This window comes from Echinops telfairi, unplaced genomic scaffold (genome assembly GCF_000313985.2).
Source record: "Echinops telfairi isolate 266 unplaced genomic scaffold, ASM31398v2 ScPeMD7_4;HRSCAF=17, whole genome shotgun sequence".
Taxonomy (NCBI): Eukaryota; Metazoa; Chordata; class Mammalia; order Afrosoricida; family Tenrecidae; genus Echinops; species Echinops telfairi.
The window spans coordinates 16,177,874-16,204,325 of NW_022103900.1; the positions used below are offsets into that span (position 1 = coordinate 16,177,874).

Sequence of the window (26,452 nt, forward strand, 5' to 3'; positions counted from 1 at the left end):
AAAAAATATTCCTAGAAAAAAAAATGTGTAAGCTACAGAATAGCACAAAAAAAGAAAGTTAGAATCACACTTAATTTCAGCACCCAGAAATATCCATGTGTATTCCTTTGCCGTCTTTTGAAAGGAAAAATGAAATCATTCTGGAGTCTTGGTGTAATCTGTCTGGTTTCTTTAATGATTTTATTCTCTATAGACTGAAAGTTTGTATTTTTCCCCCTTAGCGGTGCTGGAATCCAGAATTTTACTTCCATTGAAATCTTTTGAGGTCAGATAGGTAGATCTGATTTTCCTTCGTAGTTCTTCATAGACCCATCTAGCCACCTTCAACTTTATTATATGCTAATACAAGTTTAGGTTATTAGTGGATCAATGTGTTAATTAGTACTTTTAAAAAATGCTTATTCTCATTTAGGATTCTATGTCCTTTATTATCAAATTTTAAGATTTGATGAGCTAATTCATGTTCACATTATTCTTGCTTTTCTTTGTTTTTCAGTTAAATATGTTCTTTTTTAATACTTTGCCTTTCTAGAACAAAGGTTAATTAAAATTTAGAGACAGGGGTTTTTAGCCTTACTGAGCATTATGAGTTTTCTTGTTTGTATCTTAGCTATGATATTGTATTAATAAGATTTTTCATTTGTTTTGCTATTCATTGGGAGTCACTCCACACAAGTGTGCTAGAATTTACATTTTATAATTTCCTGAACATAGAAGTGTATTAAATATGAGCTTGGTAATGAAGGGTAGTGATGAGTCCCATGTGTTGAAATAAAGCCACACACGCACTTTCAAAGTAAAGCGCTCATGAAGGTCCTTCCTTACGAGGAAGATGTCCCACTATTTGACTAGTACCATCGCCATGGGTCACACTATTTGAAATTCTCGTTTGGAAATTTGTGTATTTATGTAACCGTCTCCTGTATGTTCTGCTGTACTGCTATGGTTTGGGAAGTTATCAGCTCGTAGGTATATGGAAACCAAAACTTAGAATGCTGTAAGGTTGGTGAGTGATTCCTTTGTTGCTTTAAGGTAGAGAATGACAGTGAATGTGTTAATAATACCAATGTTATATATACTAAAGAAGTATAACTTTGAACATATAAGTACATGCGTGTATATGCATATATGCGTACATATATACATACAGGTGTATCTATACACATATATGCATACATATATGTGCATGCATAGACATCTACACACAAGCTTAATTGAGCCGTTTTTAAATTGCAATGATATATTGGCTTAATTTGGGATTAACTTGTCTTTTAATAAATTTGTGCATTGACAGTGAAATTGACAAGAACATTGACTATATGTCAAACTTGAGGAGAGATAAGTGGATGGTAGAAGGTAAACTTCGCAAGTAAGTTGTTTTTTATTTTAATTATCATTATTAGTTCTCCTTTGTTCAAGTAAAACCTTCAAATCATAAAACCAGAAATTCAACTTCATTTTATGTAAAAATTAGAAAAGGTAATTAGAATATGAAATGAATAAAGATAATGACCAGAATTTACAATGGACAAAAGATTTTTTTTTTTTTTTTTTTTTTTTTGGACAAAAGATTTAATGAGACTCATTGAGCTTATGTACTTCAAATTTGGTTGCAAGGAAGTCAGTTTATCTTCTTTCTTTCAAAGAAGTCAAGCCATCACATTTTTAAAGACTTTTGTTGCTATTATATTGTTTTTGTCATGAATAAGATCTGCTTGGAATCACCTTTTTTTTCCTTAATTGCTTTCTAATTAAAGTTTGCTTCTGAAGAGAGTGTAATATAGCCAAACTTATTCAACATTAAAACTTAATTAGCTTCCTGCCAGGAAATATAATGCTGAAATTACTCAACCTCTATACTAAGAGGATAATTTTTGTAACAATAATTTGAATTGAAATATATTAAATCTGATAGTATGGGATTAGAAATTATCACATAGCCATTTTTAGAGATAAACTTTCCAGTTTTATAAGTTGTATTTTTTAGATGTAGATTGATTCCAAAGAGATACACAGCATCCTCTTGGAAGTTCTTAGTTTCTATACTTTGTATAAGCGTTTCTTAAATTTTCTTAACTCTAATTTGCTTTGTAATAAGTTAGTAAACTTATTACTTAATGTGAGAAAAATATCACAGATATGTTTGCTTAAAATTCATGTTGTACCCATTAAGAAGAGAGTAGAGAGGTCCCTGTCCCCACCCCCACCCTCGATGATCTTGTGTTTTGTCATCTTTGTAGGCTCAGAATCATTCATGCTAAGAAAACAGGTAAAAGAGATGCTTCGGGTGGCATTGATCTTGGAGAAGAACAGCATCCCTTGGGCACGCCCACTCCAGGGCGCAAGCGAAGAAGAAAGGGAGCAGACAGTGATTATGACGATGACGACGATGATGACAGTGATGACCAAGCTGATGAAGATGATGAGGACGAGGAAGATAAAGAAGACAAAAAAGGAAAGAAGACAGATATCTGTGAAGATGAGGTAATGAAATGATAGATTGAGTTTTAACACTTGGCTCAAAGATTGCACAATACATTGAAAACAACAAGGAATTTGAAGTCACACTTTGATTTTGATTTTAAATGTCAGCCTTGACACTTGCTTTAATATCTTTATCTGAAACTGACCTATGTGATATCTATCTCATGTTTTTGTAAATTAATAGTACATATCATACAGATTTTTTTCCCTTAAAAGTTCTGTGTATTCAAAGTATGAATCTTCTGCATTCTGAAATGACTCCTTCAATTAATGGTACCAGTATTTTTCCAGTCTCTCCTGGGTTAAAAATCTTAAATTATCTATCCATCCATCCATCCATCCATCCATCCATCCATCTCCTTGTCACTTTCCATGATTTTCCAGAATTATCACTTCTAATTACTGTATGTAATACTGTATGTAATCTGTATTTAATGATCATTTCTAATTATGGAATATAATTACTGTATGTAATCTCTTATGCCCATTTGCTTTTTTCTGCGTCTACTTCTCTGAAGTCCATAGTCTCCTCCGTCTGGAATCATTGCATAGTCCAGTAGCTAGCCTGGCCATTTTACTCCTTTCCCTCTTCCAGACCATTATACAACTATTGCCAGATTAATAAAACATGGTTCTGATATTTAACTCCCAGTAGAAGTTCATACTGTCCAGTGCCAAGTATTCACCATCTAGTATGATATTCATTTTTGCCTCATCTCCCATCTTATCATGTATTTTTCATGTCAAGGTATAGTAAATTTTCTCTTTCCTGCTCTCTTTCCTGAAAATCCTAACCAGTCTTGAGTACCTCACCTGTGAGGTGAGAAACCAGCTCTCTCACAAATTGAACCCGGGTCAAGAGGGGCATGGTCACAATTGAGAAAGATAGATAAAAGATGAAAAAATAAGACAAAATTGGGGCATAGGGGCCTCCTGGAGTACAGGGACTCCAGGGTCCAGAACTTTATTCAAGGCAGGTTAATACACAGTTCTTGTCATGTATCCTCTGTTCCATGACAAGTTCTCTCACAAAGGATTTGGTGATAATTTCTTTGAAGGCAAACAAAGCAGTAATAGTATTTTAATTAATTTGTCTGTAGTCTGGAGGAGAAGATAAAGCCCAAACTAGCAGTACTGCCGAACACCTGCAAAATGCTGTGTCTCAGCATTTCTTGGGGAAACAGGAGACAAAATGTTAACTTTATCTTAGTTGACAGACCGTTAGTGGCTCCGTTTCCTGGGACTGAGCTGTCAGCTCTTTCCTAGACTGTGGAATATGTTGATGGTCTTGCTTACTTGGAGAAGGAAATGAGCTTCGAACTCCCTGCCCCATCAACGCACTCAGTTACTCCGAAGCCCGGGACAGCGTTCAGCTCCAGGTTCCCTGCGATCAGAGAATTCAGCACCAACGTCTCCGCATTCAGAGACTTCGACATGCATTCCTTTCTCAGAGTTCATTTTAAGACAATCTGCCCCTACACGTAACTGAAACATGATTTCTTCCATACAGACACTCCTATTGTAGATTCCAAGGAGAAAGAACCTCAACTTTACTATAACTTCATAGTCCTTCATTCCCACTTTTCTGGAGTTTCTGTCAGCTTCCAGCTATTTGGTATTTGTTTTGTGTAATGTTTTGTGTCTCTCCTTACTAAATTATTAAGCTTATTTTGCACAAGAGGCTTTTATTAAGCATTTACTGATTGATTGAATAATTAAAATGTTAAAAACATGTACATGATGTACTATATTATAGGATGAAGGGGATCAAGCAGCAAGTGTTGAAGAACTAGAAAAACAGATTGAAAAACTGAGTAAAGTAAGCATTTTGGGGGGTTAGATTTTACTTTGTTTTGGGGTTTGTTTGTTTTTTGCGTTGTTTAAAAATTCTCCTTGGACGAGATTAATTTTCTGGTTACTAAGTAAAAACAAACTTTTTGTGGGCAATTAAAAATGAGGAGCTGCAGAAACAGTCTCACAATAAGCCACAATATGTTTATTACCTAAGTAAAAAAGCTTACTTCTTAAGACATGATCCTGAACTCAGAGCCTATAAGAAAAAGGCCTTTATTCTTCAATTACATAAAAATTAAAAGTATTATTGAAAAGACAGTTTTATTTCTTGGAACGAGTAACTTGCTTAGAAAATTCAAGGACAACTTCATGGTAATACTTTCAGCAACTTTTACTCTACATTTGGATGTTTATGAATATTCTTTGCATTGGACTTATAAACTATTAATATTTCCTCATTAACATTGAAACATCAGTAGAATTAGTGAAACTTCAGGTGAAGTTTTTATAAAACAAAAATTGGCTTTAAAAATATTCAGAGGGTAATATTATGATGTCTCTATACATCACTGTCCGGTTCCTCATAGAACTAGCCCAGAGTTTGGTCACATGTCGCCTAGGTTTATAGCCCAAGTACAAACAGAGGCAAAGATAGGTACGATCAATTACATGTTTAAAGAATATTTGTTAGACGCTGTCATCAGGAGAATTGAACCAATTTCCTCTGGCTGAATAGAATATTTGATTGTGTTATACATGGTGAGCTTCACAATAAGAAACCTGATAAAATAGAATTTACCCTTCCGATACATGGCAACAAAAAAATATTCTAGTGACCCTAAAGATAATTCTCCATCAGTTACTGAAAGTGAAGTTGGGTGTGTAATATGTAACCCTTTTGCTCTTTTCCTTGTACTGAAATTTATCTGCTCTAAAGACATAGCAAGTGTCTAATGTTTAGCTACTTCAACCCGTAATTTCTATTCCTTCTTAACAGCAACAGAGTCAGTACAGGCGGAAGCTCTTTGATGCTTCTCATTCTCTGCGTTCGATGATGTTCGGTCAGGACCGCTACCGACGCCGGTACTGGATTCTTCCGCAGTGCGGGGGGATTTTTGTAGAAGGCATGGAGAGTGGTGAAGGTAGGAGCGATCTTACCGCGTAAAATAAGCTTATTTACCGCGTAAAATAAGAAACTTCTGGTTCCAAAAGTCCTTTTCCTTTTTAATTTATTTTGTGCTTCCAGGATCCAACCTGCTTTATGAATAAATGTAGAGCCGACATTATGGTCTTGGTTTTGTCATACTGAGATAGCAGGGGGGAAAGCAACAACACACACACACACACACACACACACACACACACACACACACACGGTGAATTTAAGGAAGAGAAATGTAGATCTCAGTGGTGGAGGCGCTTGGTAGGTGCCATGGAAACAGCCATGCCCCACCGCGATCCTATGCACAACGGACCAAAACACCGCATGGTCCTGCGCCATCCTTGCAATTATTCCGATGCCGGAGCCCGTTGATCCAAGTGAGACAAAATCCTTGACGACTTCAACCTTTTCTCCATTTAGCATGGTCCAGTTGTGAGGATTTTGGTCGTCTTTACATTGAGTCATAATCCATACCGAAGGCTACAATCCTTGATCTTCATCAGCCAGTGCTTCAAGTCCTCCTCACTTTCAGCAAGCACGTTTGTGCCATCTGCACATCGCTGTGTGGTAGTAAGTCCTCCTCCCCTGCTGATGCCACCTTCTTCTTCTTCACATAAACCAGCTTCTCTGTTGATTCACTCAGTGTACAGATTGAACAAGTACGGTGAGAGGAAACGACCCTGACACTCCTTTGCTAATTTACACCATGCATTATCCCCTGTTCGGTTTGCACAGCTGCTTCTTGATAAGTTCCTTGTGAGCACAATGAAGTGTTCGAGCATTCCCATTCTTCTCAAGTTATTATGATCCACACATAGGCAGTGAAACACAAGTAGACATCTTTGGAGACTGGAAGGTCTGTATTCAGTCATCGGCTCTCTGGGAGAGTCATGCCTTGTTGGGTAGCTCCAGGCTACTTGACATCCATTGGTTTCTAGGTGGTTCCTCACTGGTCTCTTCCCAGCATCTGTTCTGCTTTTTTAATAAAACACTACTCAGAGGGGATACGGTTTAGATCCCTTATGGTCTCGATGACATAACATAGAGGACCCTGGTGGGTACTCATTGGGCAGCAGGTGGAAAGCACCAGCCCAACCACCAGTCTCTCCACTAGACGAAGAAGGGGCTTGGAAGCCCACGGGCAGTTCTCCCCTGTCCTGTATTGTCGCCAGCAGTCAGTATGGACTAGACGGCCGTGAGTGAGTGATTCCCAGGCCTACCCTTTAGGACTTCAATTTAACTTTTGCGGGGATACCATTTAATCCATAATAATTTTTATTCCCCTTTAACTCATAACATCTCATAAACTGATAACTATCCCTTCTCCATAGTTTTCCTTTTGCCAGTGTTTCAGACATCAAACCTACTAAATTTTCTCCTATTTAGTGGAAAATGATTTCCACCTGTCTTACCTTTGATAGCAGCTGTTCCATTTCTTTCTTTTATGGTCAAACTTTCCAACCTGTGGCTTATCCTTTAGTCTTTGCAAGAAACATGCATCCCGACAATGTCCCTGGCTGGTGAGATATTAATTAAAGATACTTATCGTAATCCTTAGTCATCTCAAAGTCTGGGATAAGTTTAAGATTTGTGGTCACTTCCTTTTCTTTTAAACTTCTTTTCTTGTATTTCTGTTACCACACAGTCCTTGTTATTCTGCTCCCCGCATTTATTTAATGCCCACGGTGTCCTTTTCCCTGAAAAGTGACAACATTCTTGGCAAAGCAGAAGGTCAGCAGAAAGAGGAGGATCCTTCACCAGAAGAACTGACACAGTGGCTCCCACATTGTGAGGAAGGAGCAGTCTGGGAGGGTTTGTTCTGTTCTACAGGGCGCTGTGCGTTGGAACTGACTCAACAGACAACACCGAACAACATCAACAAAAACAACACATTCCAGGCATTGGTAGAGTGTTCGGAGATATAAAAAATTGTATCTGGGCCATGAATATGTTTATAGTCAAATGGGGAAAGGAATTTGTTGATCATACTGTGTGCGGTTTCTAGTAGAGAATTATATAAAGCAGTTAATTAAAAATATTTTTGTTTTTAGCAGTGGAAACCCCCCCCTTTTTTTAAATGAAAATCTATGCAGAAGCTAAATATCTAACAAAGCAAGAACCATTCTGATTGACTTGTTTGGGGAAATCCTAGCCTTTACTTTCCAGAGACTCTGTATTTTTTTGTGTGATCATTTTATTGGGGCTCATACAATTCTTATCACAATCCATACATACATCCATTGTGTCAAGCACATTTGTTGCCATCATCATTCTCCAGACATTTGCTTTCTACTTGAGCCCTTGATATCAGCTCCTCATTTTCCCCCCTCCCTCCCTGCTCCCCCTCCCTCATGAACCCTTGATAATTTATAAATTACTATTTTGTCATATCTTACACTGTCTGACATCTCCCTTCACCCCCTTTTCTGTTGTCCATCCCCCAGGGAGGAGGTGATAGGTAGATCCCTGTAATCGGTTCCCCCTTACCACTCCACCCTCCCTCCACCCTCCTGGTATTGCCACTGAGACTCTGTTCTTATATACTTACTGCCCAATCATGTGAAGAACTTTAGAATTCAAACAATATCAGTGCCTGCAGGCCTCAAAGCAGGGAACGATGATGCACCTTAACTAACATTGCTCGTTCTGGAACGCTTGGCCATCCCTACCACTCGATTGGGGCCTTTTGTAGGGAGAGACTATTTGATGCAGGGGAGCTATCCTAAAATAAATCATCTGGGAGCAAAGTATACATGGGATCGGCATAAGGAGTTGGAGAAGCCTAGGATGACACCTTTCCAGTAGCCCAGAGGGTAATGAAGCTCATAACCATGGGGTCACTTCTGACTCAGTGGGATCCACAAGGACAGTGGTTCTCAACCTTCCTCATGCCGCAACCCTTTCATACCGTTCTCATGTTGTGGTGACCCCCTACCCATCAAATTATCTTCATTGCTACTTCATCACTGTCTTTTTGCTACTGTTCTGAAGCGGACAACCCCTGTGACAGGGTCGTTCAACCCCCCAAAGGGGTCACAACCCACAGGTTGAGAGCCCCTGCTATAGGGCAAAGTAGAGCTGTGCGTTTCCGAGACTGCAACTCTTTGTGGGAATAGAAAAGAGCAGCTGGTGGTTTTGACCCGCTGACCTGAAGGTTAGCAGCCCAATGCAGAGCAAGTCGAGGGAATGGGAATACAGAGCTGTCTTACATCGAGAGTTGGTATAAGGTATTCTCTAGTATAATGTAGAAAAAAGTGGACTCAAAGAAACTTGACGAGTTAGTCCTGAGTAGAAAATGCATGATGCTTTAAACCAAATCAGAGAATTCCAGAGAAAAAGCTTGTTTGGAATAAAATGAAATGAAAATTTTGTGTTTAAAAAAAAGTAAAGATGACAATTAAAATGATTAGTTACTTGGGAGGTTAACGCCTTGGCAAAATATGAGCTCAATTAAGGAATATGAAAAATGGTCAGGCAAGTGGCCCTTTCCATTAGTGATAATTATCACTGTGGAAGCTTACATTTGAACCCCTCACAAGCCCAAAACCTGAGCCTACCCTAGACTAATTAAATATCTTCACTTGGCTGATTCTCCATCACCTGGACACATAGTCTTTAAGTTATCTAGGGCTTCAACATGTCTAAAATCCATCCGTTTACATCACTACTGAAATATATTCTTTATCAGTATGTAAATGGATAATTCCCATTGCCCTTGACTTCTTTGTACACAATCCCTCCCTTCCTTTCCATGCTGGCACTCCGTCCCGGCCCTACTCAAGAATCTTGCTGCACTCCCTTATTTGCCGATTAGATTTTGTAAGTTTGTCCTGTAACTTGGCTCTGCAGGCCCTGTCCTCACACTGTCTTTCAACTGCTCTCTTACAGGCCTTAGCCAGCTCTCCCAGCCCTGCTCAGTGCTGCTCAGCACATCTGCGTTCCTCCCCTGGGCCTTTGCGTCCTCTGCTTTGCCAAACCCTATCCATTATAATAGCAATCTGCCTTGTCTTTAGCCACCTGAATTTCCCCCTTCTTTCTCAATCCAGATCAAACCCTAGCTCTTTCATGAAAACCTTCCCCTGCTTATTTAATTTGAACAAATTGTTACTATCTGCACTCTCCTAGAAAGCCACATAAGTTTGCCATTATTTCGGCCCATAGAGATGATACACTAGTTCCTCGTATTATCAAAATCACTAGTATAGTGATTGTATAATCACTGTAATCCTCCTTTGTACTTTAATTTTTATATTTTATAAAAGATTTTATTATATTTTATAATCCTCCTTTGTACCTTAATTTTTGTTCTCCACAGTCAAACATAGTACTCCACATGCCACGGGCACATGAAAACCACATTTGTTAGTTAATTAAGAGAGAAAGTAAAGAAATAATTGCGAATTAAATGTCTTTATAAGGCTTATAAGTATAGCCTACAGGGAACACATTTATTTATTTAATTTTAATCCTTTCAGATTCAATAACATTGATTGAATTCGCAGTTAATAGTCCCCAGTTTCCATTCTGGTCATCCACTTGACCTCTCTGGATCCTAGTTTCCCTCTATACAAAAGGAGAATTTTAATAAGCTCTTATAGATCGTATGATTGCTGGAAGGGGTCATCTTAAATAGCATATCAAGAGGAGCTTATAAGATGCTATATAAATATTAATTGCTCCTTATCCTATTTTTGTGGTCCCTGAACAATAGTGTGAATAGAAGTAACATTTCATTAAACATTATTTTTTCATGAAGTTTTTATCCTAACTGTTTAATTACTCACACTTAATTACTCTATGTGCTTTGAGAGTTACAAAATCACAGATATAGATTCCAAAAAAGATCTATTCCTGATTCGGCCATCATGTGTTCAAAATAAACCTTTATTTTATGCCTCATGTAGGTGCTATGGAAAATATTTTAAAAAACTAATCAACCTCCCGGTTTCCACAAAGAGCTTACAATCGACATGTGAAAGTTCATGAGGAATCTCTACTAGCCATTCATTCTTCCTTGAGCCTTTTGAAGTTCCCTTGTTTGAGGACAAAGGAAGTGTATACAATCATGACTGTGTAATATAAGCGAATACTGTATCTGCGAGTCAAGACTAATAAGGATAAATAGCTACTAAGTGGCAAAAACGAGTATTAAACAAATGGATCATGACTAAATACAGCGTTAGCTCTATGCTTTATCCCTTCTTACCAGTTTTTGAAAAATTCTCCAAGAGAACAATTTGAGCCTAAGGTTAGATTGAATATTTGTGTCGGGCCAGGTTGACTAGACAAGCAAGTCCAGGGACACTTCTTCATGCGCAAGAAGAAGCTTTATATCAAGAAATAATTATATATTGAGAAAAACATCCCAGCCCAGTCCAACTCAAGCCCATAATACAATATTTGTTCCTAAGGCCCTCTTCAGACTCACGCAGCCACATGCAGTGCTGCAGATGCAGGGAGATCACTAGCCAGTGGGTGCAGAGTCAGGGAGATCCAATGGTGACGGTTCTGACAGCTCTCGTGACTCAGCCGCAGGCAGGTGAAGGCAGAGAGGGGGAGGGGGTACCCAGGGCCCTCCTTTTGAGAGGGCCCACGCCCACAAGAGGGTCACTATCAGATTTTACCTTGACTGTCAGGCCGAACTCCACACCTACACTTTTATAAAGCTTCAAATTGACATGAAAGTACGTAACTACCGCAGTGTTCATCTGTTTACATGTACAAGTTGAAAGATGTCCCTGCTATATCATTACCATCATAGAGGCTAATTAAAACCAAAACTGTGCCATCCACACTGCTTATTCTTCAACAAGGACTGCACACCAGACTGAAGCGCTGAACTGCATGGCAACAGGGTTACTTTTTGTTTTTGTTAGTAATCTCTGCTGTGTAATAATAACTGATGATAATGTTACTAAAGTGATATTTTCAACCTATGCATTTAAACTTTTAAATAGATGCATGCTAATCTAATTTTATTTTTATAAATCATTTTGTTGGGGCCTCTTACAGCTCTTATAACAATAACCTTATTTTGTTAAGATCAAATTGTGCTTTGGGGGACTATTTCAAAAACTGATAAGAGTCTTCAATATGAATTGCAACTTAATGGAAAGAAAACCAAAATCCTTACAACTGGACCAAAAGAGAAAACAGGATAAAAGCAGAAAAGATTGAAGTTGTCAACAATTTCATTTTTAATATGTTTAAACCATTGAATTGTATGCTATGTGAATTATATGTTAATAAAACTGTAAATTATTTTAATTTATATTTTTTCCTCCTAAATATTTGCAACAGAAAAATATTAATAGTATCCATTTTGTTTAGGGTATAAGTTAGCAAGTACTCTGATGCACTTCTGGTGTGAGTGTGTAAATAAATTAAGACTTTCTAGAGGGTAGTTTGACAGTGTATTACATTGACAGTATACTTCCAACACTCTGAAAAGTACATATCTTAGGAGCCCATAAGTTAGTGTGTAGAAGTTTATCCTGAAGATGTAAATGGGGAAAAAAACAAAAAATGCAAATACAAGGAAATGTATCATTTATAACATTGATTATAATAGTGCATTACTGGGCTCATCTAATATCCATCAACAGAAGTTTGGTTTCTAAATTATATTAGGTACTTTCAATCAAGAACTTTGTAACCCTTATAATGGGTTTAAGCAAAATATTCATGGTGACTTTGCTGTGTAGTATGGATTTGGATACTTAATATATTTAAAATGTTTACAATGAATATACATTAATTTCCCCAAGATATAAATTATCATGTATTTTAAAAAATGGAGAGTAGTTGGTAATCTAGGAAAGTTCCTTAAAATATATGTCTATAATCTGATAGTAATAAAATATAGTGATTGTTTGTTTTAGAGTAGTAATGCATAGTACTTTTTGATGTTTATAGGACTAGAAGAAATTGCAAAAGAAAGAGAAAAACTAAAAAAGGCTGAAAGTATCCAGTTAAAAGAAGAAGTGTTTGAGACCCCTGGGGACACCTTACATTGCTTAAGTGCAGATCACAGTGAACTTAAAGAAAAGGAAGATCTTAAAGAAAAGGATAACACAAATCTGTTTCTTCAGAAACCTGGCTCTTTTTCCAAATTAAGCAAACTCTTAGAAGTAGCTAAGATGCCGCCTGAGTCAGAATCTATGACCTCCAAGCCAAATGGCAATGCTAATGGGTGTACATTGTCTTATCCAAATAGTGGAAAACATTCACTGAGCAGCCTTCAGTCAACACCAACCCAAAGCAACGTGGAAAAGACAGACTCCAACAATCTCTTTAATACTGGTTCAAGTGGGCCAGGGAAGTTCTACAGTCCTCTCCCCAGTGACCAGTTGTTGAAAACACTGACGGAAAAGAGCAGACAGTGGTTTAGCCTCTTGCCAAGAACGCCTTGTGATGACACTTCACTTATCCATGCTGAGACGTCAGCGGCATCTTTAGTGGCTCCTCAGTCGCAGCCGCCACCTAAGTCACCGTCACCCGCTCCAGCTCCTCTTCTGGGGTCACCTGCCTCTCAGAGTCCTAGTGGCTTACATCCATTTGCTTTATCACCTCTTCAGGTAAGTATTACTAACTGCAGTTCATTTTTACATTGCTTTATCTTTGACCCCACAAAGACTTCATTCATTCAAGGAGGAATCAGTTGAATAATGAAAGTATTAACCTTGCCACAGTTTGAAAACTAAAGTTGCCAAACTTTATCATAGTTACAGATTTCTACTGTAGGTTTGAGCCAAGTCATTTGCTTCTTTAATTATTGTTACTTGTTACTGCGATAATATAACATTTGAAAGGGAAATGATTTAGATCAGGAACAAATGGAAACATTAAGTTTAATGTTGTTATGTTAACTACTTTTCCTCTAACTGTGATATAAATGAATTTCTTTTTCAAAAACTTAAAAATAAATCCAGGTTCTAAACATTTGTTTCCCAAACCTTTTACATTGTTCTACTTTTCTCCTGTTTTATTTTTTGCAGATGAAAAGCGGTGTCTCTATGATGGGACTTCAGTTTTGTGGGTGGCCTCCAGGTGTCCTTACTCCCAATGTTCCATTTACATCATCACCTTTATCTAGTCTAGGCTCAGGGTTGGGATTATCAGAAGCGAATGGTACTTCATTCTTGACACCCAATGCCACTTCAAGTAAAAGTGAGTCCCCAGTGCCACAGAATGAAAAAGTGTCTTCAACTCAGCCAGCAGCTGTTGAAGTAGCAAAACCAGTCGATTTTCTTAGTCCAAAACCTATTCCAGAAGGTAGGTGCATGCCATGGTTCGTAGTCACTTACTTTTATTATTGTGTTTTGATAGAACTGAATCTCTAATGATTTATATGTCAGAAGTAAGTCTTGATATGCACCGTGTCATCTTTTCATATTAAGATTGTCCGTAAAACCTGGCTACCTTTACCGACTGCTCTGGCAGGAGTGGCATACAGAGTGTGAAATAAAGATGGAACAAACTCAGAATCAAGGAGACCAGGCTCACTGCTCAGCTTGAGACTTGCGGAACTCCCAAGACTGTGGCTCTTACTCACCCTTGCGGTTGGGTTTTGCACTCACCCCTATGGCTCACTTTTTAGCCAAACAATAGACTGGTCTATAAGGGGAACCATAACACTCCTGAGCCGCACCTGCACTTGGCACAGTAATCAAGCATACAAGACCCGTAAGGCAGCGTTTGCCCAAGGACAACGTTCAGAAGGGCAGTGAACAAGGAAGAGTGGAAGCAGGCAACGTAGGGAGGATGAGTGGGATGCATGAAGTTGCACTGAGGGGATGCAATGAATGAGAAGCAGCAAAACGTGCATGAATGACCGAATGTACCACTGATGGTCTGCCCTGGAAACTCACCCAATTCACGATAAGAAGATAAGAAATTGTTGTTGTTACCGTTTTGAATGCTTGTGAAACATCTCCATATTTCTTTTCACTTAGAAATGCAGTTTGGTTGGTGGAGAATTATTGACCCAGAGGACTTAAAAGCTCTGCTCAAAGGGCTTCATCTCAGAGGAATAAGAGAAAAGGCATTGCAAAAGCAAATTCAGAAACACCTGGATTACATCACTCAAGCTTGCCTCAAGAATAAGGACGGTATGTACCTGAAATATGTTTCTGCTCCCTTGCGTGGGTGCAATTACTGCCTTCAGCCTAGGACAGATTTTCACACATCTTAATTTTTAATTTGTTACTGGTAAGCATTTTCCTTAATTTGCTCTACAGACGGGAACTATTTATAGTCCTTAAATTGATAATGCTTTCTTATAGTTTTTTAATGCCCCGAGACATAAGGCTTTTCATTTCTTTAAAAAAGAAAACTTTATCCTATACTTTCAACCGTGGGCTTGTCTGCATTTCACAAACGCATCTGTGTGCGTTGAGTCGCCCCTGGAATTGTTTTTGCATTCTGGAAGAAATCTCTGAGGGGGAAACCCTAACAAAGTGAATCTTTCAAATGGATTTCTTTCCAAACACAGTTGCTCTTATTGAATTAAGTGAGAATGAAGAAAGCCAGGTCACCCGAGACGTCGTGGAGAACTGGTCAGTGGAAGAGCAAGCGATGGAGACAGACTTGAGGCTCCTTCAACAGGTAGAAGATCTGGAAAGGAGAGTTGCATCAGCAAGTTTGCAAGTGAAGGTAAACTAATTGACCTGGCTTACAATCTGATGTTGGCTAAGGGAAGGTAACTAATCTGTCTTTCATGCTTACTCTTCCCCAGGGACTGTGCTCAACGCTGGCAAATATTATTTAATTCTCAGAGCAATCTTGTGTTAAGTTTACAGGAAAAGGGCTAAGCCCAGAGTAAGTAGTCTGCCCACAGTCATCCAGTAAAGGGGGATTCAAACCAAGTCAGTCTGGCTCCGGACTCCAAGGTTTTTTTAATAAAACTTGCTGCCTCACTGGTATTCAAAAATACTGTCTGTGCTATGCGTTTTTTTTACTACAAGCAGCATTTGACAGTTTTCCCATGTTAAATGTAACACTTCAGTGTAAGTCCCATCAGACTCCTACTACTGTGCTCCACATGGGACTAGGGACTCAAGACTTTTACTCTCTACAATTAACTGCGGAGGACAACATAGATCTACCAAATACATCTATCAAAGACACTGTGTTTGGTCAAGCAGAGGGTCAGTACAACAAGAGGCAGAGCCTAGATGTGATGGATTAGACACAGCAGCATTGGGCTCAAGCACAACAACTGTGAATGGCACCGGACTTTCTTCTCTCGGACACAGGGTCACTATGAGTTGGGAGCGCCTCCATGGGGACGGACTCGGGTTTTGATGGTTGATCTAACCACATCCCTGGCTCCTTACATGGAGATGTTCTCAGTAGCTAATAAAGTACATGAGTTGCTTTTTCTTAAAAATCATGCTGTTCATAAGGCATTACTGAATTAGTCTAAGAATTAGGTTGTGCTCATGTGGGTCTTGAAGAATATCCAAAGTCCCAAAGGGTAAAAATGATTCACGAACATTAACTTGAACCAAATGAGCCCTGTGACACCGTGGTTAGGACCCAGTTTCTGGCAGAAAGGTCACCAGTGTGAAGCTACAAACCAGTCCATGGGAGGAGCGGGCAGCTTTGCTTCTGCAGCGATTCCTGCCTTGGAAACCCTATTCCGTCCGGAGTGTCCCTGTGTCCCAACTGACTGGACAGCAACGGGTACAGAGCATTTAATGATTCCCCCCGAAAAAGGAAACCCACTTTGCTAAGAAGGAAAAATCACCGAGAGTATGTTCAGCCTGATGTACCAGCCACCGTGAAGGCACATCAGTGCGTTTCTTTTTCATATTACTGAGGACCCAGAGTTCTTTCCAGGCTACAAGAAAAGCTGAGCCTGCTCCTAGTGCTGGTTGTGAGGGCTTTCTGTTGTTGTTGTTGGTGGTGGTGGTGGTGGTGGTGTTAGGTGCTGTTGAGTTGGCTCCAGCTCGTAGCAACCTCACATGAAACAGAAAGAAACTGATTGATGTAGGTGGTCTTCACAATTACCGTTTTATTAGCCACCATGTCAACCCATCTTATTAAGCATCTTCCTCTTTTTCACCGGTTTTCTACTTTCCCAAGCATGATAGCTTCTTCCAGAGATTGTTATGGGTCAGAATTGAGTGACAATTGGTTTTGTTTTTGTTTTGTGGCTCTCTCCTGGTAATGTGTCAAATTATCCTTGATCCTAAGGAGCAGTCTGGCTATACTTCCTCCAAGACAGATTTATATGTTCTTCTGGGAGTCCACCGTTTTTTCAACCTTTTTTGCCAGCATCAATTCTTCTTTAGTCTTCCTTATTCATTGTCCGGTTTCATAAGCAGATGAGAATACGCTGCCTTGGGTCAGGCAGACCTTATTCCTCAAAGTGATAGCTTCACTCTTTGACACTCTAAAGACGTCTTGTGTAATAATATGTTGGTTTCTTGGCTGCTGCTTCCGTGTTTGTTGATTGTGGGTCCAAGCAAATGGATCCTTGACGACTTCAATCTTTTCTCAGTTTATCGTGATGTTGTCTGTTGGTCCAGTTGCAAGGGTTTTGATTTGTAGTCCTTACAGAAGGCATCATCTTTGACGTCTATCCTACGCGCTTCAAGTCCTCTTGGCTTTCAGCAACTTAAGGCCGTGTCATCTGCATGTTGTGGGTTGTTAATGGACCCTTCCTCCAAATTCTGACACTGCATTCTTCTCCATGTAGTCAGGCATCTTGGATTTTTAGCTCCGTATACAGATGGAAAAGGACACAAACCTGAGGCCCACCTTCTCGGATTTCGTATCATGTGGTGTTCCCTTGTTCTGTACAGGTATGCAGCAGGACAATTCGGTGTTCTGAAGAAGTTGGTAGAATTCTTCAGTTTCTTCATCCCTGGCTTTAGTAATTGGTCCATCCAGTTGAGTAATAGTTCTATTAATGGATTTTCTTCGTAGGGATATAAATATTATCCTATCAGAGACAACAAGCTAGATCTTGAAATGTTCTTTTTGATGACAAATGGGACACTGTTTCTCTTGAATTTGCCTATCCCAGCCGAGCACACTATGGGATGCTCTGATTCACAATGACCGGGTGAGTCCTTTTCAGCTGGTAATTTCCTGGGGTCTCCATCTGCGTGTATTCCATTGCATTCATCCTTACCTTCCTACTCTGTACATTCTGTATCTTGATGACTAATGGATGCTTGCAGCTAGGTCCTTTCCGTCTGAGTCATGCCTCCCCGGCAGTTGAAAGTCCTAACAGCGTGACTCTATCCACATCCTTAAGGGCGGGTCTGCTTTGAGAGGCTCATCTTCCCCTGCCTGGTTTGGAGAGCCACCTTCCGGCTCTCTATCCCACCATGTTCCCCTGCTATACTACAGTTTTGGGGGACTGATTCCACAGAAGTAGACAGCCTGTTTCTTCTTCCCACTCTGTTCTTATTCTGGAAGCTTTGTTGAAGCCTGTTCACCAGGGGTGAAATACCAGTGGCATAAGAAAAGCCATTATCATGGTTTTCAGAGTTCAAAAGTTTAATCACCCTTCCGGATCTTCTAAAGCCTGCTCTTACCGCTCTTTTTAAACTTTCCATTTTCCCAGTTCAATCTCAAGGTGACAAGCTCTGTTACCTGCCATTCTTTGACACTTTTCAACCAGAGTTTTCTAAGGTGGTCCTCTTTTTTTTTTTTGGCCTATGTTCTGTTTTTCTTTGTTTTTTTTTAATCTTGACAGTTGCCTTGCAGACATCACGATGTACTATGTTCACAGAGCTCCCTCGATTTATCATTTAGTGTCCCTTTTAAACTATGAGGATGCGGTTCATTTGACATGACTTGTACCTAATGCATTGTGCTTACGACTCATAGTTCCATCTCCCCCATTCTGAAAATAAGTGTTCTGATAAATTCAAGTTGAAGAACTGACCCTACTATGTAAGCCACATACAACAATGATCTCTAAAGGAATTCAATGAAAAGGATAATATTCATTTTGATTCCCCGAGGAGGTGACTTTTAATCTGAGTGCTGCAAGATGAGTGGCGTTAACTAGATAGAAAGGAGCCTGGACAAGCTGTAAGGCAAAGTAACCGCTTATGCCAGACCCCCGGGGTTAGAGGAAGGTGGTGAGTAAAAGAACCTGTACAATGGAAAAGAGGAGCATGCCGCAGATGCTGCTGAGAGATACCGTTTCATCGATCCCGTGAAACTGAGAAGCATCCCCCTGGGAAATCCTTCAGCGTACCGTGTTGATTTTGATTATATGTCTCCTAATGTCAAAATTGTTGTGATTTCCTCTTCAAGCTTTTCTTACAACTGTTCTAAATTTCTTTTTCTTGTTTCTGTCCAGCATTAGCAAGCACCAGGTGCACGCTCTTAATAAAGATCCTTGTGATCTGATGATGTGTGGTGGTGTATGTTAAGTAAAGGTAACTCACCCGCCGGCCCCTTTGCGGGAAAACGGTAATAACACTGCTCTCTTGCTATCTAGGGTTGGATGTGCCCAGAGCCTGCGTCAGAAAGGGAGGACTTGGTTTATTTTGAACATAAGTCATTTACTAAGTTGTGCAAGGACGATGGAGAGTTTACAGGAGAAGAAGCAAGCAGTGCACACGCACTGGAGCGGAAGAGTGACAACCCCCTAGATATAGCTGTAACCAGGCTGGCTGATTTGGAGCGGAACATTGAAAGAAGGTATCTGAAGAGCCCCTTAAGTACCACCATTCAGATCAAACTGGATAATGTGGGCACAGTTACTGTCCCTGCTCCTGCACCATCCATTAGTGGTGATGGTGACGGGTAGGTTATTGAGATTAACTTAAAAAATTATTGTGCTTCTTTGCTAATTGGAGCCTATTTTCTATTGCCTGTTATCTATGTATCTTCTTGTATGTCTGTGATCCACACGGATCATGCTATTTGCATGATGCTTTGTAAAATCTTTTTTTTCTTCTTTTTTTTTTTTCCCCCTTTGTGTTATGTGCGTTGATAATCCTTGCAAAGTGGCCTTACATGTACCTGGTTGTGACTAAGCTTTGAGGCACGTAGCCACAGTCTGTGCACTACATCAAATTTAGTTGCTTCAACCTTACCCTTATTGGCTGTTACATGTTTTTGTCATTGCTTGGCTTTCGGTGTGATGATTGCTTCACAGTCGGGAACCATAAATGTAGACGTGCCCTACTGAATCTCTCTGTGTTTCAATGCAGACTTGAAGAGGATATTGCTCCAGGGCTCAGGGTCTGGAGAAGGGCATTATCAGAAGCTCGCAGTGCTGCGCAGGTAGCTCTGTGCATTCAGCAGTTACAGAAATCAATAGCATGGGAAAAATCCATTATGAAAGTTGTAAGTGTTTTCATTTAAGAAATACTATAACTAATGTCCTTTGTCCTTTTCTTCCCCCCAACCGCCGGATCTTTCTTAATCATATATTACTTATGGTCAAAATAACGCATTTTGTATTTGAGCGAATTCCTCCACTCTCCGAGTGAGCTTTTTGAGATGCCAGCAATGGTGCCTTTTGTTGTTGTTTTAAGATCTGGTTTTCGCCTCCTTCAAACACTGCTTACACTCTTCCTGCGATTGTTCTTTACGTTCTGTTTCAGCATCCAGATGCTAACCTAAATATTTTTATGGCTTTTTCACCCCGTGACAGTCTAGTGGACACTATTTTCTAGTACCTTCACTCCATTCCTAAAATGTCTTAAATTTCAATCCGTTTTCATGTGTACTGTAGTGCCAAGAAATACATATAAAAGTAATCACAAAGTAAACCAGGGCTCTCTGTTTGTGCATCAGATGTGGGTGACATGAAAACTAGAACTTTACTCTTTCCTCAACAATTAAAACTGTTTTTCACCTTTTTTTAAAAGGTCAGTGTTATTACTCTATATTGTAAGCCTCTATTTTGTGCCAGATATCTAAATGCTGTATCCTAAAAAAAGCCATATCTCATATATTTTCCAGAGAACTATTTATTTTTAAATCATCTATCAGTTACATATTTCATCATATACTTTATAGATTATATAAATTATATAATAAATTGTGTTACATTATTCTATGTAGATGTGTATGAATCACCTTAACATTCACTTCAGACTAGCTCTTTTTTAATCAGTTGAGTTTTAATACGTATTTCATTCCATATTTCAATCACGTCAAGTGGAATTGTACACTTGCTATCACAATCAGTTTCCAAATAATCTTTCTCTACATGGACTCCTTGACCTTTGTCTCCCTTTTACACCCCACCCAGTGGAACCCCACCCCTACCTCCAACTCTTAGTCTGATTTGCTGCCCTGTCGGTTTTATCAATGCTGGTTTCAGGTCAAGCGTTTGAAATTTATTTTCAAGAATGGCTTGGGGTGGAATTCTCCTACTTATCATAGCTATCTGAAGAAAAGAAATGATCCCTAAGTGACAGCATTATTAATTTCTACCTCTATGTTTTTTGCTACTGGTTTTCATTACTGGCCTGGTTCATTCTGAACAAATAAATGTGTTTCTCTGGTGGGTTCTGTCACTTCTTCCTGAAATAGTCACAGAATAATTAATTTGTAGTTTTTATCATAAGCTCAAATTTAGTGTTCTCCAAATGCAGATTCTAATTTACCAGAAGTTTTAAGCTATTTTGAGTTTGTCTAGTAGCAGTTTTACTCCCTAAGATGTCTACAATTTGCCTGGCTTAGAAATCATAATGAAAATTTGTTTAAAAATTATCTTGGACAGATACATTTTGTGAAATATAGGGCACAGCCAAAAAAAGATTGAGTTCTTATATTAAAATGAAATTTCTACAGTTATATTCTCATCTTTATCAAAACAATCATCATAATATGGTCAATTTTTTAAATAAAACCTATAGATGGAAACAGAAACCTTGTACCCATATCTGTATATCAGTACACTTACTAATACACTAATACACTTATTAGTACACTGTCAGCAATCTAAATTTTTTCAGCTCTTGCAAATTCATTAATTTTCTCCATATTAATATTACATATCCCACAAGCTTTTTCCATTTAATCATAAATTATTTGCTGTGAAATGACCCTATAAAGAAATATTTTCACTCAAGATTAAAGTACATTTTATAATGTTTAATTTGTGGCTATATAATAATTTTCATAATGTCCTAAACAAAATGCTCAAATTCACAATACCTTCACAGATAGCCCCTTGGTCAGAGACCAGGCTTACCAGGGAAGAGGGACCTGTCAAAATTTGCCTCCAGATCATTCTCTGTCCAGAACATGCTTTATAGTATAATTAATGTTAAATACTAGTTAATATCCACTGTTTTTAACTGTAATAGCAAAGGACTCAGAGCCAAATCTGAATGATTTGTGAGCTACCAGTGTGATTTTTCATGAGAGTTATGAATTTGATGTTTGTAATTATTTCTTAGTATCAGAAAGTAATTCCACTTTTTAGTCATAAGCAGGAAAGTTGAGATTTTTCTAGTCTTTTAGTTATTTACTGAGGAAAACAGTAAGAATGAACTGGTTTATATCACGAATCTCCCTTTAAATATTATTTATTATGTAATTACTGTTTGGGAGTCTTCAGTATACCCTTCCAAATGTTCTTTCTCAGTGAGTAACTTTACACTGAAAGTTCTAAAGTTACAAATCAATTTTAGAGATGTGAGCTAACAACACATCAGGGAATTCCATTCTGTGGTAATAGGTAAGGCAAGACCATAGAATCAAAACTTATTTTTGGAATATGGGACTCATGCCACTCTTAGTCTTAGTACCCATGCCAATTTCAATATCGCTTATAGATTTAATAATGATTGTGAATTGGAACAATGTGTATTTGCCATTTGATAAGATTCAAAAAGGTGTCACTAGGACACCTGGTGCTAAAAATCCACACTGCCTTGCAGACTCTCTGGGGCAGTTCCACCCTGCACACTGCGGTCTGCCTGGGTTGGAACCACCTGGACGCATATTGAGCCAGGTAGGACTTTATTAGACTTTCTCAGATTAAGATCGAATGTCATATTAAAAAGCAGAGAAAGTGAGTGTAAGTACTCTAGCTAGCTTGTTATTAAGATTACATATTCACATGCATTTAACATAAATGATTTCTTTAAATACTGACTTACAGGACATGCTTAACTGTGACTGGGAATAGGAACTGTTAAAAAGAGCATGTTAGTTCTTACCCCTTTGAACACATCTTACAGCTTGCTCTTGTCTCTTTCACTTTCCTCCTTTGCCTGGGTTAAATCTCTTGTCTAAAGAATATGTGCACGAATAAAAACCTTTGCAGAAGGATGGAACTGAATCCCATTGACTCAATGGCCATGGGTGGTTTTGCTTATTCTCCAGCTTAATGGTACTAAATTTATTTTACTAGAGAGGAAATCATCATATTTTTACCTCTAGAAAATAAATCAAGACCTTGTAAATTGTTTGATTTAACTTGTATCTCTCTCTATTTATCCTTTAAAATTATTTTGTACTGAAGCATTTTACTTGTTGTAAATATTTGATTTGGGTTTATTTGTTTTTCAAAGTTTCCTGATTTTGAATACTTTAAAATCATTTTTACAACAAAACAAAAAGTGGAATAATTTATTTCAAATTATTCTATAGTCCTAATCTAATTGCAAGTTTCTTCATTTTTATCTTTAATAATAACCCCAACTTTTATTCCTTTCTCAGGGTATCATGTGGATACTAGAATAATCAAAAGACAAAACGTATTTTTTTTAAAGCCACTACATATTAAAGCTGTCCATTGCTTTATGTGCTCTAATGTCATGTTAATTATTTCACACGTGTACTTGCTTCTGAAGTATGTGCAGGCATTCAGCCTCTAGCTTTGTTCCTTGCGGTGTACCTGAACTGTGCATTGACCCCACCCCACCCCCAACGGAACTGCTCACCCCGCCATGTGGTCCATATCTGTATAATGAGAGATACATAGATGTGTATGGCTACCGTCTATTTGTTAGCAAGCGGAATGTTCCTTACTAATACCAATTAGCAGTGCGGCGTGTTGAACATCCCAGTGGCAGGGTACTCAGCGCAGAGGACTCCCTCTAATGGTTCCTCGTGTATTGTAGTATTGTCAGGTCTGTCGGAAGGGCGACAACGAAGAGCTGCTGCTCCTCTGCGATGGCTGTGACAAAGGCTGTCACACCTACTGCCACAGACCCAGGATTACTACCATACCAGACGGGGACTGGTTTTGTCCGGCCTGCATCGCTAAGGTAAGAGCAATCCACAGCTGAGCTGTTTCCCATGCCAGATCGAAATGCGGATCTTTGAGGGGGGGGTTGTTATTGAAGCATATAACGCACATAGCCTAAAATTTACCTAAACGCAGTGCTTTTTTTAGGATATGCACAGAGTTGCGCAACCATCACCATTGCCTAACTCCAGAACATTGAGTCCAGAAAGTAAGGAGTAAGAAGTATTAAAGGATCAGCAGGCATTGAAGACCAGACTTTTCATCAGATGGTTGCTATCTCAGTCACTCTCTCCCATGTGTGTTCTCGCAGCCTAATCAGTACAGTGACTACAGTCTTTCCATGAACTCAGTTCAAACGCACATTCTGTCTACGAGCTCCTTTGTCTCCAGCTCACTCACTACAGAACTCAGTCTCCAGGAATCTTTAGACTTTCCCAGGACCTTCACCTTACGGAAGACCTGGTCCCCTCTCTCTTTTTGTGTGTGTGTATGCTTTTTCCCCCTGACCTTGCTTCTAACATGTCAGCATCGCATGATCGTCATCTCTGTGTCAGAGCAGGATTCTGGTTAATCTGCTTCACTGTCCTCTTCAGCCCCACACCTGTGTGTCTTAACCTCGCTGCAGAAAACACCCAACCCGACTGAAAGGGGCCAACCAAAGTCACTATCAGCATGCTCCATGGGGCCTATTATGCTTATCATCCCTTCCCCCTCTCCTCAGACCTCTGATGCAGCCTTCCCGCCCCTCCCCTCCCCTCCCCCTCATTCTCAGTTGATGGTCCCACGCCCATATCACTGAGAAAATGAAAGCCCCCGGAAGAAAGTGATCACAAGCACACACCACTGTCTCATCTCTCCTGCATGTGGGCGGAGGTGCCCCGCCTTCTCTTCTGCTGCCAGAACGGCTTGTGCTTGGAAGTAAACCAATTCCTCCATGTGTACCTCAGCTCCAGTCCCCTCTCACCTTCCCAAGAAACATTGCTCCGCTCATTCTCCCTGCACCTCAGTTTCTCCTCCTCCAAACCAGAGATGCTGGCAGCAGATTCGGAAAGAACAGAATGTGCTGTTCCACACCAGTTACAACTTCTGATACACAAATAAGCAAGCATAACAGAGATGTGCCCCTGGACTGTAATTTGATAGGCTCGGGTTAAGAACCACTGAAGTTCTTTGAACTTGAGTTCTAGCAAGATGGAGAGAAAAGGGCAAGGGAGTCCTGCCCAAACAAAGCAATAGGTAACACAGCGGTTCTTACCCTTCCTAGTGCTGCGACCCTTTAACACAGTTCCTCATGTGGTGGTGACCCCCAACCATAAAACTATTTTCCTTGCTACTTCATAACTGTAATTGTGCTACTGTTATGAATTGTCATGTACATATCTGATAGGCAGGATGTATTTTCATTGTTACAAATTGAACATTATTAAAGCATAGTGATGAGTCACAAAAACACTATGTAATTATATATTGTGAAATATTTATTTCTAATGACAAGTAAATGAAATTTTGTCTTGAAGCATGGTGTAGCATGGGTAACAGTCTTCCACGCCAGGTACTCGTATGTGGACATATCTGCATGTGAGCAGACCCGCCTGGAGACGATAGAGGAGCAGTGTCTCAGTTCCTAAGAGCATCAGAAATATGTGTTTTCTGATGGTCTTAGGGGTCCCCTGTGAAGGGGTCATTCGACCCCACCCCCCCAAAGGTTGCGACCCACAGGTTAAGAATGGTTTCAAGTGTGTGTACCTATATTTAAATTACTTACCTGAGGCATGCTGATAAGCATCATTTACTAAAGAAACGTACATTAAGATGCCATTGTCTAATTAAACATCATGAAATATTTAAGTTTCCTACTTTCTTACTATATTAATTCACTAGGAAATGATCCTAAATTATAATACATTCAAATTATTACTTTTGACTCATTGTTCATCAAAACTTATTCTTTTAACTAACATAATTGTTCAATCTAATTTCTTCATTAAATAGAATTTTCCCTCGTTATATTTATAAGTATTGTCTTTATCTTTTTTAATAATGTCAGAGTGATAAGAGCTGAGTATTATGTGAAAGCCAAATATCCAATTTTAGTAAATAGTAAAACTTTTCATTATTTCAGTTAGTGACAAGGCACAGTGATTCTTTGGTACGGTATAAGTGTTTGGTTTATGGTTTGCTTTATGATTTTAGTCCATTGAAATGTCTCCTTAATTATGCTTTTAACCTGCCAATTGAGAACCAAACGAATCTAATTGCTTAGGTAAAAAGTGCAGTTTTTAGAAATTTTGATAGAATGGGTCATGAAGTACTGAAAGAAATTGATCAGAATAATCGAAGAGATAATAGCCAAATTCATTTCAAGAATCTACTCCCTTTTAAACTCTTGCTGGACTGAATGTAGGAGTACACAGTCTAGAATTAACTCTGGCTAAGGGGGAGAAAGGATTTCAAAAGAAGGTAAGGACTACAGTCTCGGGCAATGAAAGCAAAGCCACATGACGGCCAGTGTCTGCTCAGTCATAAGACGCAGCTTTCCTTTTTCAAGCCTGGGGCGGAGGGGAGTCAGAGAAGGGGTGCTGCACACTGGCATCAGTGTGCCTTCTGCCACGGTGTGACGCCATAAGGCCACGCAAGATGTTGTTCATGTAACTTTGGAACTAGATGCTCTTAGCAACTGGGCAGCTGATCGCCATGTCACCAATGAGGAAGCATGGCCCCAGAGATAGTTTGCTCCCAAGTTCCAGGAACACTTTGGGCCAGAACCAGCGCTGTAAGATGTGGCCCTGTGGTTACATATAAAATCCTCTCTGTCTTAATAT

At 39.2% G+C, this 26,452-nt stretch overlaps 1 protein-coding gene across 11 annotated transcripts in view; it reads left to right on the forward strand.

Moving 5' to 3' along the window:
- Window positions 1-26,452, forward strand: part of BAZ2B (bromodomain adjacent to zinc finger domain 2B) — a 225,671-nt gene that overhangs the window by 192,294 nt on the left and 6,925 nt on the right. For 8 of the 11 annotated variants that reach the window (XM_045299362.1, XM_045299358.1, XM_045299368.1 and 5 more), the window contains 11 exons: window positions 1,295-1,369; window positions 2,241-2,484; window positions 4,241-4,303; window positions 5,276-5,420; window positions 12,356-13,017; window positions 13,438-13,714; window positions 14,395-14,550; window positions 14,934-15,094; window positions 18,909-19,216; window positions 19,627-19,762; window positions 23,503-23,649. In XM_045299362.1, coding sequence (XP_045155297.1) covers window positions 1,295-1,369; window positions 2,241-2,484; window positions 4,241-4,303; window positions 5,276-5,420; window positions 12,356-13,017; window positions 13,438-13,714; window positions 14,395-14,550; window positions 14,934-15,094; window positions 18,909-19,216; window positions 19,627-19,762; window positions 23,503-23,649 — 2,374 coding nt within the window. The remainder of the gene's footprint in view (window positions 1-1,294; window positions 1,370-2,240; window positions 2,485-4,240; window positions 4,304-5,275; window positions 5,421-12,355; window positions 13,018-13,437; window positions 13,715-14,394; window positions 14,551-14,933; window positions 15,095-18,908; window positions 19,217-19,626; window positions 19,763-23,502; window positions 23,650-26,452) is intronic. The other 3 variants (XM_045299383.1, XM_030888158.2, XM_004703801.3) reach the window with 1 other exon arrangement.